Below are 16,692 nucleotides of genomic sequence, written 5' to 3' on the forward strand. Positions count from 1 at the left end.
CCCGGACACGACTCGCCCAGGCTCTTGCTGAGGGGCGGGATGCAGCACGGTACTCGATTCGATGTGGGCTTGACACCACGGACTCGCTAGGTAGGGCGATTGCTACGACGGTGGCAATTCGTCGCCACGCCTGGCTGAGATCCACGAATTTCTCCGGGGATGTCCAGAGCACCCTCATGGACATGCCCTTCGATGGCCGTCGCCTTTTTGGCGACAAAGCGGATAGTGCGCTGGAGCGCTTTAAGGACTCCAGGGCTACAGCCAAGTCCTTGGGCCTCTTGGCCTGCGCCCGTAAACTTCTGCTTTTCGCCTCTATCGTGGCAAAGGAAGGGGTGCCCCCGCTCGTCCGTCTAGCCACAGGCCGCAGAACCAGCCTCAACACGGTTACGGACGTGGATTCCGCCGAGGCGGAGCAGGGGGACAGAGAGACGGTCGGCCCACATCTGCCCCTGCAGCATCTGCCTCAAAGCCTTCCTAGTCCGACCTTTCAGGCCCATTCCACGCCAGTGGGAGGCAGAGTTCACCATCACCTGCTCCACTGGCGTACCATCACGTCAGACAGGTGGGTGCTGCAAATCGTCCGAAGGGGCTACTCCCTCCCCTTCGAGACGACCCCTCCAGCCATGCCACCGCAGTACCACCGAATGTCGGGGGATCACTTGCTACTTCTGTAGTAGGAAGTTATGGCCCTCTTGGCGAAGGGGGCCATCGAGCGCGTTCCTGGCCCTGAAGTAGGTCGGAGTTGTTACTCTCACTACTTTCTGGTTCCCAAGAAGTGCAAAGGGGGCCTACGCCCTATCTTGGACCTCAGGAGCGTCAACGCCTTCCTCCTGAAGGAGAAGTTAAAGATGCTCACCTTAGCTCAGGTTCTGACTGCCCTAGACCCTGGAGACTGGATGTAAGTGTTGGACTTGCAGGACGCATATTTCCACATCCCCTTCCTGCTGGCCCACCGGCGTTACCTGCGGATCACGGTAGGACACAAGCACTTTCAGTTTACCGTGCTCCCCTTCGGCCTCACCAGTGCCCCTCGGGGGTGTTCATGAAAGTGATGGCGGTGGTCGCTGCTAATCTGCGCAGATTAGGGGTTCCAGTCTTCCCCCCCCCCCTATCTCGACGACTGGTTGTTGAAGGCAGGATCGCCCCAGGCAGTCGTCTCCCACCTCCAGATTACGGCCGACCTCCTGCATTTGCTGGGGTTCTCCCATCAATGTGCCTAAGTCGCATCTGACTCCCTCCCAGAAGCTTCTTTTCATTGGAGCGGTTCTGGACTCAGTGCTGTTTTGGGTCTATCCTCCGGAACAGCAGGTTCGGGATATTGAGGCTCTGATTCTGATCTTTCAGCCTTTATGCCGAGTTTCGGTCAGGATGGTGCTGCGGCTGCTGGGTCTAATGGCCTCCTGCAGCCTGCTGGTACATCATGCCAGGTGGCGGATGCGGGCTCTGCAGTGGGACCTGGAGTTCCAGTGGGCTCAACATCGGGGCCACCTGTCCAACCACGTCCTGATCTCGGACGGCACTGCAAGACAGTTGCATTTGTGGCTCACGGACCACGATTGGGTCAGTGGCAGATCCCTCTCCCTACCCCACCAGGAGCATGTAGTGGTGACGGTTGCATCCCTCCTGGGATGGGGGGGCCACATGGGAGAGGCGGAGATCAGAGGCCTCTGGTCTCCGGCTGAGTCCTGGCTCCATATCAACCTATTGGAGCTGCTGGCAATCCGGCTTGCACTGAAGGCATTCCTTCCCTCTGTTCGGGGAAGTGTCGTGCAGGTGTTCACGGACAACACCACCTCCATGTGGTATTGCAACAAACAGGGCGGGGTGGGGTCCTGGACCCTTTGTCAGGAGGCTCTGCGCCTCTGGACATGGCTGGAACATCAGGGCATTAGCCTGGTGGTTCAACACCTGGCGTGCTCTCTAAACGCCAGGGCGGACAAACTCAGCCGCCGGTGCATGATGGATCACGAATGGCTTCTGAACTCGGACGTGGCGCAAGGCCTCATTCGGCAGTGGGGAGAGCCTTGGTTAGATCTATTCACCACCGAAGAGAACGCGCAATGTCAGCAGTTCTGCGCGTTGGAATTTCCAAGGCGGCACTCGCTCGGAGACGCTTTTCGTCGCGAGTGGAATTGCGGTCTGTTATACGTTTTTCCGCCTATACCACTTCTACCCAGAGTGCTGAAGAAGATCAGACGCGACCGGACCCAAGTCATCCTTTTGGCTCTGGATTGGGCACGAAGATACTGGTATCCTGAGCTACTCAGTCTGTCACTCGATCCCCCGATTCGACTGCCTCTTCAGGAGGAACTTCTGTCGCAGCAGCAGGGGACGGTCCTCCACCTAAACCTGTCCAGCCTCCATGCGTAGAGATTGAGCGGCGACAGTTGATGCCATTTGACTTGCCTCCTGAAGTCTGTGATGTCATTCTGGCAGCCAGGCGTCCGTCCCACTAAAACGGTATACGCCTGCAGGTGGAACAAATTTGTGGCATGGTGCACAGCAAAGGCTGTAGATCCCCTTTCCACCCTCTTTCTGAAGTTCTCCTCTTTCTTCTTTCCCTGGCCCAGCAGGGCTCTGCTCTGGGCACCCTCAAGAGATATCTTTCAGCTGTTTCTGCCTTCTTACGGCTTCCTGATCCGCCTTCTCTTTTCAAGTCCCCTGTTGTTGCTAGATTCTTTAAAGGCATTACTCACATGTTTCTTCCTGTCCGTTTCGTAATGCCTCAGTGGGACTTGAACCTGGTGTTAACCTATCTGATGTGCGCTCCTTTTGAGCCACTTCATAATTGTCCTCTTCGTCTTCTCACTCTTAAGACTGCTTTCCTGGTTGCCATCACCTCTGCCAGAATAGTGAGTGAGCTCCAGGCTCTTTCTTCTAAACCTCCTTTCCTCTCTGTCCAAGGATGTTCTCAGGACTCGTCCTTCCTTTCTCCCTAAGGTAGTTACTGCCTTTCACATCGGCCAGTCTGTTACATTGCCCACCTTCTTTCCGCCTCTGCATCCCTCGAAAGAGGAAGAGAGGCTCCACCGTCTGGACCCAAAACATGCGCTCTCCTTCTATCTGGACAGCACAAAACAGTTTCGGGTGGACGACCAACTCTTCTTTGGCTACGTGGGCGCTAAGAAGGGGCGAGCAGTGCACAAGCTGACAATCTCTCGGTGGGTCGTTGTGTGCATTAAGGCCTGTTATTCCTTGGCTAAGAAGGAACCTCCTGTGGGGCTGAGGACATTTGTCAGGCAGCAACGTTGGCCTCGCTGCACACGTTTGCCAAGCATTACTGCCTTGACAGCCAAGTCCGGAGAGACGGCTTCTTTGGCCGTTCCGTTCTCCAGGACTTCCTGGCGTGATCTTGGTTCGCAGACCCACCACCGGGGTTGGTATTGCTGGGGTATCTATTCTAAGGTAAGGAATCTAACTAACGTGTTTCTTTCAGTTGAACAAGTTACTTACCTTCGGTAACGATATATATGTAAGAAACATTAGTTAGATTCCTTACCGCCCCACCCATCCTCCCCGTTCTGCGAACTGATATCTAGGGTTAAGGTCATCCCTTTCAGGGCCCTAGATTCATGGCACCAGTGTCGGTTTCTTGCATGGCTCTGCGTTCCTGGTGCGGAAAGCTATGTACAATAACTGACGTCAACGCGCGAGGGCGACGTCTAAGTACTCCGTCCTCATCCCGGCGAGCACGACGCCGACGACGGACGCGGAGCCGCAGACGATGCCTAGCGACACGCAAGGGAATTGCTGATGAAAAATCTTTACGGATCCAGCCTGGCGCCTGGGGATATTCTAAGGTAAGGAATCTAACTAACTAATGTTTCTTACAGATATATCGTGACCAAAGGTAAGTAACTTGTTCGATAATGCCTCATCTTGTTCCCAGCTATTTTTACATGCTTTAAGAGCTCTAATTCTATATCCGTTTAGAGAGCAGTGTGAGAAGTTGGCCTGGTATATGCTGTTCACTAGTTAAAGTGACCACCTTGTACCATGCCAAGCAACCCTTATGGTGTGGTTGTAAGTCAACCTTTTCGGACTAGCTGCCCTAGTGGTAGCGTAGGCTAAGCAGTCTTTGAGGCTAAACTCGTTAAAGCGTGTTAAGCAGGCTGCTTTACCATATGTAACCCCCTTTTATACCAATGAAAGGACACCACACAGATATATATTCAAAATATATATGTATTTATTACTCAAAGTATCCCCTAGACTCTTTATGAGCACAGGAGCACAAATCGTTAAACAAGAAAGTATTACAATATACAGAAGTTGCACTTTATATGGATGGGCCCTGGTGGCCACTCAAACCATATACTAAAATAGTGGTATAAGTACCCCGAACAGGAAAGGGAAAAGGCCTAGGGCCTCTAGAATCGCTGGGCCTACAAGGAGCTAACGTTAGTTAGTGACCAGGAGGTCCACGGGTCGCGTGTGCAGTGAGGAAAGTTACACGCGGGCTCCCATAGGTTTTCAGTGGGTGCGTAAAAGTTCAAAAGTTACTGCTAGAAGGGCCTTCTGGATGGACTACGAATTTAAGACTTAAAACACAGACACTAGAGATGTTTCTCTACACTTGGGCACCAGAGTGCCAGCTTTACCTCACCCACAGGAAGCGGGTGCATAGGTCTCGAAGTGCGTCGGGTTTCGTCTATCTGTTCAATGGAGCCTGATGACAAAGATGCTGCAGGCGGTCGGTCCAGAAGAGATGCGGTGGATCCAAGGGTGGATCGGAGTTGTAGAAGACCTGAAAGCAGAGGGGACAGTGTTCAAAGTCACTAGCCAGTGACCGGCGTGGCACCAGGTGGGTACCAGGCGATGTCGGGTGCAAACAGGTGATAAGGTGTAGCTTGTCTCCGCAGCCACGTGGTCCCTGAAGGTCGACGGCGTCCAGGAGTCGGTTCACGAGCTATCCCACGCAGGCTCTCGCTGTCGGCGACTCGAAGGAAGCAAACAAGCCTTGGCAAAGGCAGGAGTCGTGGAAAGTGAAGAAAGCTGATTGTTCTGACCAGCAAGGTCAGAGGGGCTGCTCCTTTGGAGGGCAGCAGGGGCCAGTCTGGAGCAACCAGACCAGCGTCGTAGTATTCAAGGTTCGTCGCCAAAATGGCCACTAGCCAACGGGCCAGAGACCGGGCAGGCGCGTCGAGATGCAAAGTGCAGAGGGGCCCCACGCAGATCGTGGAGATGCTGGAGGGCTCACCTTTGGTGCAGATGCTGCTCGGATGTTGGGCTTCTCAGGACCCAAAGCACAACTTGGAGGGAGCCTCTGTTGTCGCGCTTGCAGCTTTTCGTGGGTCTTTCAAGATGGCTGGCTCCACGTGTCTCGGTGCCTCCACGGGTTCCTTCTTCTCAGGGACTGTGGATCGGGCGGTGAGAGGTCTGGAGGTCCAGGTCTTGTCGGGCTCTGGGCTCGGGCTCCGGCAGGAGGTGGCGGCAAAGCAGACGTCGAGTAGCTGGTTGGTGCTTGCGTTAGCAAGATGGTCACTCCCTGACCATAGGGGAGATTTCCTTCTGTCCTCTGTGCGGCAGAGCGTCGAAGTTCCCGTCTTCTTCTTTGTAGTAAGTTGATTCCAGGATGTCTGAAGTCTTAGGACACAGCTCCTACCTTTAAGCGGATTCTAGGGGCCGGACTACCTGCTAGGTCCCTCCCTAAGGGGGGGACTAGGAAGGGGGGTGGTTACACCCCCAATCCTTTGTCCAGCTCGCCCCAGGTCCGGGGCTGGTGTGCCCCAGGACCGGTTTGAACTGGCATATGCACCGAGGCTCCTTGTGAGCCTCAGGCATGTCTGTTTCTTTTCAAGCCCTACCTGACCAATACACAAAATCCTGTCTAGGGTGGTGCACGCACCTCCCCTGGCAGGAAACCCTTTGTCCACGTCTCCCAAGCTGGAAGGACTCCCAGCAGCAGGAGGGCAGACTTGTGTCTGTGGTGGCAGCGTCCATTTTGTGGAGCTGAGGCTATGTCTGATTTTACCCGGGTTTCAGGTACTGTACATGTCGTGTCCCTCTAGAAGGGTGGAATGCTAACCCCGTCACCAGAATTGGCGAGGGGTTAGTATTCCAATTCGTATGACACCTTACTCGACATGTTTTGATAAAGCCAAACCCAAGATAGCATTTAACCGCGAGGTTCATAATGCACTCAAGAGTATATGGTATGGCGATATCTGGAAACGGTAGAAGGAAGTTGTTCCGACCACTGCAGACAGGCTCAGCTCATGCCAGAGCACCATCTCACATGGAACCAAGCACTCTGCCTTCAGGATTGTTAAGGCCTGCCATAGGAGTGACTTATAGGTTAACATGTGTCCCATTTAAGGTTAGGTATAGGTATACTACACCTAAGTAAGAGGTGGTTACACCAACTTACCCCAGCTGAGTGATCAGCCAGTTGTGTCAAATTGCTAGGCCAGGCCAGGGGTGGCATAATACATGCTTCAGCCCCTGGTAGGCCTTAGATACACCAATGCCCTGGGTACCTAGTGTACACTGGTACAGGGGCTCACAGGGTGATCCAATTCCAATTGGTTATGCACCTAGGGTGCATAGTGTCAATTTAGTAGAGAGAACAGCAGGCTGGGGGTCTGATTAGCAGGCCCACAGCCTCAATATGTCAAAAACCAGTGAAGCAAAAAGCAAAAATTTGGGGTGACCATAGGATAGCAGACCCTACTCTCCTACAAGCAGTGTGTACAAAAGATGCTTGGATGATGTCATCAGTGTCATCTGAGTTGTCATAAGTGATGTCATAAATTATGTCATAGAAAATGTCATGAGTGATGTAATATGCAAGGTCATATGTGAGATCATAAGCAATGCATGGTGGGGGTGCAAGTTATAGTTAGCGCTGCAAACTATAACTGGTGAATTTATATATTTTTATTTCAAAACATTAATGTCACTGGCAAATTCCGCTAACTATAATGTTACTTTAACCTTTGTTTTTTCCTGTGAATTTTGAGGGTTTTTAAAATGTAAAGTAATCTATCTGAAAGAAACAAGTTAGTGTTAGATTCCTTACCTTAGAATATCCCCAGGCGTCAGACTGGATCCGGACAGTTTTCGCTTGCAGTACCTCTGCGCGTCAGTAGGTGGCGTTGTGTGGCTCCGCGTCCGTCGCTGGCGTCGTATGCGCCGAGATGACGTCACGGAAACTAGTTAGTTGCCACCCATGCGCGCTGACGTCAGTTCTTTCTTTTTCCGTGCCAGTAAGCGCAGATCCGGTTAGAGCACATACCTTAGTCACTTTTTGACTATCTTTTTGAGACTTTCTGTCTCCTGTAAGTTTGAGTCTACTCTGGTGCACGTAGGGATGCCTGATTTTAAGTCTTGTGGGGCTGTCCGTCATAATATGTCGGTGGCGGACCCCCACGACGTCTGTCTCTACTGCCTGGAGAACAACCACGACTCCCGGTCCTTTAAGGACTGTCTGGCAATGGCCCCGAAGGCCTTGCGGGAGCGGCGACAGAAGATGCTTGAGGTCAGGCACTCGTCCCCGTGCGGTTCACGGTCCAGGGGCTGCTCCAAAGACCGCTCGCGGGGCCACCATCATCGCTCTTCGGGCTCCAAGACTTCACCCTCAGATTCGGATAAGAGACGGTGCAAAAAGAAGTCGAAGAAGCGTTGTCGCTCTTGTGAGAAGTTGGCCTGATATATGATGTCCCTAGTTCTAGTGTACACCCTGTATCAGTCCAAACAACCCTTATGGTGATTGGTTGTAAAGTCAACCTTATAGACCAGCTATCCTAGTGGTAGCATGGACAAGAGCAGTCTTAGGCTAAACTCTGTATGGCATGTGAAGCCAGCTGTTATACCATTTGCAATCCCTTGAATACCAAATGAAAGGACACCACAACAGATATATATAAAAATAGAATGTATTTATTCTAGTCAAAATACCCTCAGCACTCTTTATGAGATTCGAGGTAAGTACAACACAGTCTTATTTAAGCATACATAAGTCACACAGGTAAGTAATACAGTTAGGCCCTAGGGGCCACGCAAACCATATACTAAGTAAGTGGTATAAGGACCACTGTCACGAACACAGGTTAGGCCTAGGCCTAGGGAATCGCTGGGGCTACACTATACTACCAGTTACTAGGCAGTGGGAGGCCCACGGGATTCAGGTGCAGAGTGGAAACACTCACGCGTAATGCGTTAAAGTCAATAGAAATAGTGGTGTTTAGAAATAAAGAGTTTTAGGACACTTCGGAAGGAGCTAGGAGTTAGAGACTCGGAAACTAGACCCTAGGATAGTCAATACCCTTGTGAGCACCGGAGTACTCAGTTTACCTAGCCCACAGGCTGCGGGTGCATAGGTGTGAACTTGCGTCGGGTTTCGTCGTCGACTCCTATGGATGCCTGAAGAAAAGATGCTGACAGGCAGTCAGTGAAGAGTGTCCGGTGGATCCCGAAATTGGAATCAAGAAGGAGGGTACCTGCAAGCAGAGGGGACAGAGTCTAGGTCACCAGCCAGGAGCCGGGAAGGAACCAGGCGATGTCGTGAAGATGCAGGTGAAGAGGTGAAGCTTGTCGCAGCAGCCACGGGTACCAGGAGGCGTCGAGGAGGACCAGAACCAGGAGGCGAGCTGTCCCACGAGGGCTCTTGCTGTTGGCGGCGTCGATGTCGAGTTCGGACCCAACAAGCCTTGGCAAGCGCAACCCACGCAGGATGAAGGATTCGCTTCTGTTGCAGACCAGGAAGGCCTGAGGTGCTTCTCTTTCACAGGGAAGCAGGGGCCAGTCTGGAGGAGCCAAACCAGCGGTGAAAAGTTAAGGGTTCGTCGTCACAAAGGCTACTAGCCAACAGGCAAGCAACCGGACAGACGCGTCGAGCAGGAAAATGCAGAAGGAGCCCACGCAGAACTTGTGGAGTATGGAGGGCTGATCTTCGGTGCAGATGGTGCTCGGGGTTGGGGCTTCTCAATCCCCAGAACACAACTTCGAGGATGCCTCAGAAGCTGCGCTGGAAGCAAGTAGCCAATTTTCCCAGGTAGCCGGTCCCACGTCTCTCGTCGCCTCCACGGATCTCAGCTTTGCTGTGGATGTGGATCAGGCTCGGAGAAGTCTGGAAGTCAAGGTGCTGGTCGGGCTCTGCAGTCGGTTCCTCGTAGAACTTAGGCAAAGCTAACGGCAGGTCGCTTGATGGTGCCTGTTTGCACAGGGTGGCCACTCCTTGGCCACAAGGGAGATTCTTCAGTCTTCTTCCGTAGTCGAATGTCGAAGGTCCAGAGTTTCTGTTCAAGTTGCAGTTTTTCAGGATAATCCAAAGTCCTAGGGACTCAGCTCCCACTCTTATACTAATCTGGGGGGCTGGGTTACCTGCTAGGTCCCTCCTATGGGTGGGACCAGGGATAGGGGTGGTTACACCCCCTTCCCTTTGTCCAGTTTCGCGCCATGACTGGGGCTGGAGTGCCCCAGCACCGGTTTGAACCGGACTATGCATGGGACACCTTGTGTGCCCCAGGCAGTGTCTCGTTTCTTTCATCTCTACCTGCCCCAAAACACTAAGTCCTGTCTAGGGTGGTGCTAGCACCTCCCAAGGCAGGAAACCTATTGTCCAAGCCTCCCTCGCTGGAAGGACTCCCAGCAGCAGGAGGTCAGACTTGTGTCTGTGGCAGCAGCATCCATTTTGTGATGCTGGGGCTCTGGTTAACTTTAACCGGGTAGTAGGTCTTCAACATGTCTTCTCCCTCTAGAAGGGAGGAATACTATCCTCATCGCCAGAAATGGTGTGGGGGTAGTATTCCAAAGTGTTAGACACCTTACACGACATGTTTTGATAAAGCCAAACCATAGTTACCATAACCGCGAGGATTATAAGGCACTTTAAGAGTATATGGTAGGCGATATCATAGAACAGCTATAAGGACATGGTTCCGAAAGCTGCAGACAGGCTCAGCTCATGCTAGAGCACCATCTCACATGTTACCAAGCACTCTGCCTCCCGGATTGTTAAGGCCTGCCTTAGGAGTGGCTGATAGGTACACATGTGTCTATATATAAGGTAGGTATAGGAATACTACTCCTAAGCAAGGGGTGATTACACGACCTTGCCCCAGCTGAGTGATCAGCCAGTTGTGTTATAATGGAAGGCCAGGCCAGGGGTGGCATAATACATGCTGCAGCCCCTAGTAGGCCTAGGATACACCTATGCCCTGGGTACCTAAGGTACACTGTACAGGGGCCAATAAGGTGACCCTATCCAAATGGGTTATGCACCTAAAGTACATAGTATTAATTTAGAGAGAGAACAGCAGGGCTGTGGGTCTGATTAGCAGGCCCACAGCCACATCTAAGTCGAAAACCAGTAAAGCAAAAAGTGGGGGTGAACATAGAAAGCAGACTCTACTCTCCTACACCTTTCTCTTCACCCTTCGACCAGAGGACCCCTTTTGCAGTCTGCCTTTCCTGCTTTGCCGCTGCTGTTGTCTCCCCGCCACAGGAGGCCCGCTGGCTGGAGCCCGGGGGTCGCAATATGTTTTCCTCAACCAGTACAGCTCTGCGGGCCCTTAACACACTGTTTGTTTTTTCTAGGACCACTTCTTGCTTGTGGGACTCGGCAGAGTCTCTTATGTCTGCTGCTTCTCAGGAGGGTGCCTGTGTGGATTTGAGATACCATGTCTTGGATGGTCGGGAGCTGGCGGCGTTTATCCTTCGCTCCGCTCTGGACATCTCCGAGGTGCTGGGTCGTGCCATGGCTTCTTCAGTTGCCCTTTGTCGCCATGCCTGGCTTCGGGACAGTGTGTTCCCGGATAATGTTTGAGAATGGCTGGTGGACCTTCCCTTCGATGGTGCTCTTTTGTTCCATGCCCCTGCGGATTCAGCCATCCAGAGGTTCTTGGCGGGGCTTTGTCCTCCTCCTCCTTCTTCTCCTCCTCAGTGACCTGCATGTTGATCTGGTTCTTGGAGCTGTTCTTCCATTGGGGCGGGTCGCCCCGGTCGTTTGTGTGCTTCATGGCCACTCGAGTCCTCCTTGCTGAGGCTGTGGTTCTGTTGGCTGCTGGCCAGCCATTTTTGACTGTGTGTTTTTCCTTTGGATTTTTTACACCATGTTGGGCCTGAGATTGGGCCTTCTGTGTTTCCTCTCTGGCTGCTTGATAGGCCTCCTACGGGGTTTTTTGCCGCAGGTCTTTTTTGTTGTCCTCTGCTGCGGACGTTTCTTCCTAAGAGGTTCCCATGTCTTGAGATATGACATGCCCTATGTGGGGCAGGGTTGGCTGTTATATAGCCCTGGTATGTGCTGGGGAGTTGTGGTCGCCTGTGGGCTTCTGCCCTTCGTGGCGTTATGGTATGTTGCGGATGCAACCTTCTTCGCCTTTTTGCTTTGAGTGTTTTGTTCTGTGGTGTCCCTGGCGTCTGGCGGAGCTTGCCAGTGCCGCCCTCTTGTTCTTTCTGCACCTTTTGCCTTCTGGGGCATTAGTGGGACACCCCGAGTGGGACGGGTATGCTCAGACGTGGGTCTCGTGCTCTCCATGCCACTGGAATCAAGCTATCTTGGCTGAAGAGGGGTGAAACCCCGAAACCGCTCCTAGGATGCTTTTTTCCAGTCTAGGGAGGACCTGGCTTGGCAGTTCGGGCTGGACTGTTCCCATGAGGCACAGGGTCAAGACTGATTTGCATATGGCTAGGTTCAAACTGGAATGGCATGGTGAGCAAAGAAATGATGGATTTAGGCCCAGATCTCTGTACTGGGGTGAATGTATGACATTGTTCTGCATTCTGTTTTTGCAGTAATTTATTTGCAGACCCACCACTGGGGTTGGTATTGCCGGGGTATCTATTCTAAGGTAAGGAATCTATCACTAACGTGTCTCTTTCAGATGCACAAGTTACTACTTGGGTAACAATATATCTGTAAGAGACATTAGTTAGTGATAGATTCCCTACCACCCCACCCATCCTCCCCTTTCTGCGAACTGATTCCTAGGGTTAAGGTCATCCCCTTCAGGGCCCTAGTTTCATAGCACCAGTGGTCAGTTTCTTGCATGGCTCTGCATTCCTGGCGCGGAAAGTTGTGTACAGAACTGACGTCAGCGCGCATGGGTGGCGCCTAAGTAGTCTCCGTGATGTCATCTCGGCGCTTACGACGCCAGCGACGAATGCGGAGCCGCACAACACCACCTACTGACGCGCAGGGGTACTGCTAGGAAAACTTTCCGGATCCAGTCTGACGCCTGGGGATATTCTAAGGTAAGGAATCTATCACTAACTAATGTCTCTTACAGATATATTGTTACACAAGTAGTAACTTGTGCGTTATACCCTGAAAGGCTGGTACCTGGAATACAGGGGGGCTCCCTAGGGAAACCCTCAATAAATGGGATCCCACATCCAACACTGGAATCGGAGTTGGGGTAGGATTCCAACATGTTTGATACTAAACATGACCGGTTTCGGTGTAGCCAATATATAGTAAGGCATCTCATAATCGATTTGATGTCCACTATATGTATTAAATGGCTGACTGTACTTACAAAGCCTGTATAATCGACCCTGGGATTTGTAGGGGGTGTCCTGCTCATGCACACCCTCACACGTATAACCTAGCACCCTGCTTTCAGGATTGGAAGGCCTACCTTAGGGGTGACTTATAGGTTTTAAGTGTAGTGACCTCAGATATAAGGAAAAGTATATATGTTGTGAGTGGTGCTAGAACCAGCTCACACAGGCTGAAATGGCAGGCCTGTAGTCACTGTTTGAGTAGTCTCTAATGGGTGGCATAATACATGCTGCAGCCCATGGGACCCCTGGTGTACCTGTGCCAAGGGTACCTTAGTACCATAGACTAGGGATCTAGAAGGGTACACCAATAGCCAATTGGGAAGGTACCAAAGTAGTTACCATAGTCAAATTTAGGGAGAGAGCACAGTGACTGGGGTCCTGATTAGCAGGATCCCAGTCTGACTAGACAAAAACACACTGACACCAGGCAAAAAGTGGGGGTAACCATGATAGAAGGATCCTACCTTCCTACTCATAAGACCATCCAAAGCGATGGGTGGGGTCAAACCCCACAAAGTACATACAACCGATCATTCTGCAGTACAAGCGCTGTAGGCTTCACCTAAAAAGTAAATGTGAGGGACTATGAATTGCAGTAGCCCCCCAAAGGGAAAGTTAAGAAGTCCTGTCTCCAAGTTAAAAGGATCAAAGCAATTATGTCCATACCTGGCTTTTTAGACAACAGTTAAACACTCCTCAGGCTAGAACTTTTGTTCTGCAGCCTGGGAAATGCAGGGACTTCATTTGGTTGGTTCTATGCCTGCATATTTGTTGCCTAGGTTGGTCAAAGAAAGACACAGACAATGTGGTTTCTACAATGCTTTATTTGCTGACAGTATTAATTTATTATGAATGGTTGCCATGCTTTATTATAATGGTTGCAGATCGATTAGTGTTCAATGCTCCGCCTCACCTCTCTGAGGAGAAGAGACTTAATTGCTTGGACCCCAAAAGGGCACTGAGCTTTTACATCCTTCATACCAAAGAACACCAGTTGAATGTTCAGCTCTTTCTGGGGTTTGCTGGGACAAAAAAAGGCAAGGCCATGAAGAATAGGACCATCTCTTGCTGGTTCGTACTGTGCATCAAGATCGGCTACGCTTTGGCCTAAAAGCAGCCTTCAGAAGGACTATGAGCTCATTCCACTAGGGCCAATGCTGCCACCACTGCGATGGAATACAGAGTTCCTGTTCTTTTTATCTGCTAGGCAGCTACATGAGTATCACTCCAGGTGTTCACAAAGCACTACTGTCTGGACAGCCAGGTTTGCTGAGAGGGGCGGTTGACCCACTCTGTCCAACAGGACGTTTTGGTTTGAAACAATTCAGACCCATCTCCTAAGAGGTACTGCTGTCATATCTATTGAAAAGGCAGTTAGAAGTTTCTATCAGAACAAGATACTTACCTTCAGTAATACTCTTTCTGGTAGAAACGCTGTCTAACCACAGATTCCTCACAGACTCTCCCATTCTCCCTGTTCTTTAAATTTTTCTTTATCCATTAATAAGATCCCAAGTCTAGAAATCTGCACACAGGTCAAAGCCAATTTGCTGTTGGAGCTCAGCATCTGGGGGAGCAGACAGCCTCAAAAGCAACTGATGTCAAAAGGCAGCCTGTATAGGCTCCCCATGTCACTTCCAGAACAGCATCCGTACAGCGCCATCTCCCGGCACGCAGAGGTACTGTTAAAAGATTTCTGGATCAATTCTGATGCCTGGAGTATATTTAAAAGGTGAGTAATCTTGGGTTAGATAGTCTCTACAAGAAAAGACCTTACGGAAGGTAAGTAACCTGTTCTTTTAAATCTCATTGATTTCAAAAGCGAACAGACCCCTTTGTGTAGCTTGGTTTTGTTAATACACACTCTGCATTTTGGATATACATTTGAAGAAATGCAAAATGTTGATTATGGTTTTTTTTTCCAAATTGGGTGGTATCCCATTGAAAACATTAGTTATATTTTAGGGCATGAGACAGTGCCTGGAATTTTCCAGGTCAGCGGTTGGATGCATAAAGTAGAGGTATGTGTTTCTTCAAATGTAGCTGGCAGCACGCCCTGGTCTTGATGTCAAAGCAGCAGTACTCTCAACATCTTTTTTTAAATGTGGCTGACGTGATCTTTTAAACAATATCACCTTTGCTGGTTTGCGGCCCATTGCTAGGTGTGAACTACCTGCTATCTACATGAAAAACATTGTAACTATATAGCAACACCTGAAAAAACTCAAACATTTCCAGATGTGATCTTATGTCCCAACTATAACAGACACCTTTTATGCAACATAAATGTATGCATTTCGGAAATATAATTTAGTTTGTAAATAAACGCAGTACAGGCTTGGTGCTAAATGAGTACTGAATAAGCTATCTAATTCTCATTTGTCTGAGCAGTACTGCTGCTTTTGGGGATTTGAATGTCTTTCACCTAAAGGTTTAATGGCTCACATTCAGAATGGCATGTGGTATACTGTATGGCAAAAGATAGTACCCTATAATATCTGCACTGGATAATCTTGCACCTATGCTCTGCCTCGTGTCAAGTATGATTTCTTTCCTACATACAGCTAGGCAGTTACCTTACCTGTGGGTAAAGGCACATTTAAAACCGGTTGAAACCACAGATATGCAATTGATAAGCCACTGGTGCTCTGCTCTACTGGTCGAAGGTCTGTAGGAAAAGCACAAGATCACCACTAGCTCGGCATTTTAATGATTGATTTCCCTGTTTCCGGTAATTTTAGGTCATACATTAATTGAAAAATTACGAAAATATGAAAAGAGGCTAATAGAATCTATTCCTGTATCCTTCTGTCATTAATAGATGCAAAGTCTACTGAAACCGTGCCCGAAAAAGACCCCAACGATGAATGCTGGTTTGCTCCATCGAAAAGTGAAAAAGCACAAGAATGTAGACCATCTTAAGGGAGAACCTGTTTTTCAATAGCACTTTCTCTACAGAATCTCATGTACAGCTTTTCTTTTTAATGCATTATCCACATGTTTGTCTTCGGTTCGTTTGCTTCTTTCTTTATAGCTTTGTTTTTATATCTATGTGTGGAAAAACATTACGTTTGTCTTATTTCAAGTTTATTGCACCAGTCTATATATTTAAAATACCCCTTAGGTATTCATCAGATGCGTTCATAATTCACTTTTATTTATAAATATTTCAACGGTTTAACTAAAGTAAATGTATAATTTGATGTCTGTGCCAAATACTTATTTTGTTGGCGCTCAGAAGATAATGTGAACGTGCACACTGAGTAGTTTTTGCTTACTTTTGCACTTTTTGTATTTAAAGTTTTTTGCCAAGATTTGTTGTTTAATCTTGGGGTAATTAATTATTTTGCTCACAAAGTGACTTGGTGGACTGTAAAAGTATTAAAAAAAAAACACTTAAGGAAGTTTACATGTAAATCTTGATTTTCTTATCTGCAGTGCAGAACATAATGGTCAATACATAATTTCTCGTAGTAACCTAATAGTTTTGTTTTTCCAGATTTCTGTAAGGCATTTTTTTTCCTTTCACATAAATGTTATATATTTTTTAACGACTAAATAAAATTCTGGTAAAATTATGGCTTGGTCTCGTTTAATTAGCAGAAGGCATTTCGTTATATCTTCTCTCCTAGTTTTGCCACAGCAAAAAACGAACATTGAAATCCTCTATTTTATATGTAGCGGCAGTGCAGTAGAAGCCAGTTAACAGTAGAGGGAACAAGGTTTGGTAAATCCAATAGGGCAGGCTAGCATTTTCCATTAAAAGTCACACCTCCTCGCTTGTCTAGTGTTTAAAGAACAGGCAGGAAATGGGTAGAGGGAGTAGAATTGTCAGCCAAAAAAGGGAAACAAAGTGCTGCGAAGCACATTTTAGCGATTCAGTTCATAGCTCACGTTTATTGATATGTTCATAAATTCTCATAGTTGACTAATAGCCACAGATTCCTCACCTTTTGAATATTCCCCAGGAGTTAGACTGCATCCAAAACTTTACCAGAATGTGGCTCTTTGTGGCTCAGTACTGATGCCATTCCCCTCTGGAAATTATGTGCTGGGCCTTTATAGGTGTCACTCCCTGCGCACTGTTGTCAGTTCCTTTCTTTCTGCACCACCAAATGTGGATCCAAAGCTTCCTGTAAATTTCTTCCAGTATGAAAGGGATGTCACCCCCTAAAACAACTGGTT

At 49.3% G+C, this 16,692-nt stretch overlaps 1 protein-coding gene across 2 annotated transcripts in view; it reads left to right on the forward strand.

The window, feature by feature from the left end:
• Nucleotides 1-16,085, forward strand: part of CENPE (centromere protein E) — a 1,911,253-nt gene extending 1,895,168 nt beyond the window's left edge. For both annotated transcript variants that reach the window (XM_085641421.1, XM_085641422.1), the window contains one exon: nucleotides 15,329-16,085. In XM_085641421.1, the coding sequence (XP_085497547.1) occupies nucleotides 15,329-15,429 (101 nt within the window). In that variant the 3' untranslated portion in view covers nucleotides 15,430-16,085. The remainder of the gene's footprint in view (nucleotides 1-15,328) is intronic.
• Nucleotides 16,086-16,692: the final 607 nt, after the last annotated feature.

The sequence above is a fragment of the Triturus cristatus genome, chromosome 2_2 (genome assembly GCF_964204655.1).
Source record: "Triturus cristatus chromosome 2_2, aTriCri1.1, whole genome shotgun sequence".
Taxonomy (NCBI): domain Eukaryota; kingdom Metazoa; phylum Chordata; class Amphibia; order Caudata; family Salamandridae; genus Triturus; species Triturus cristatus.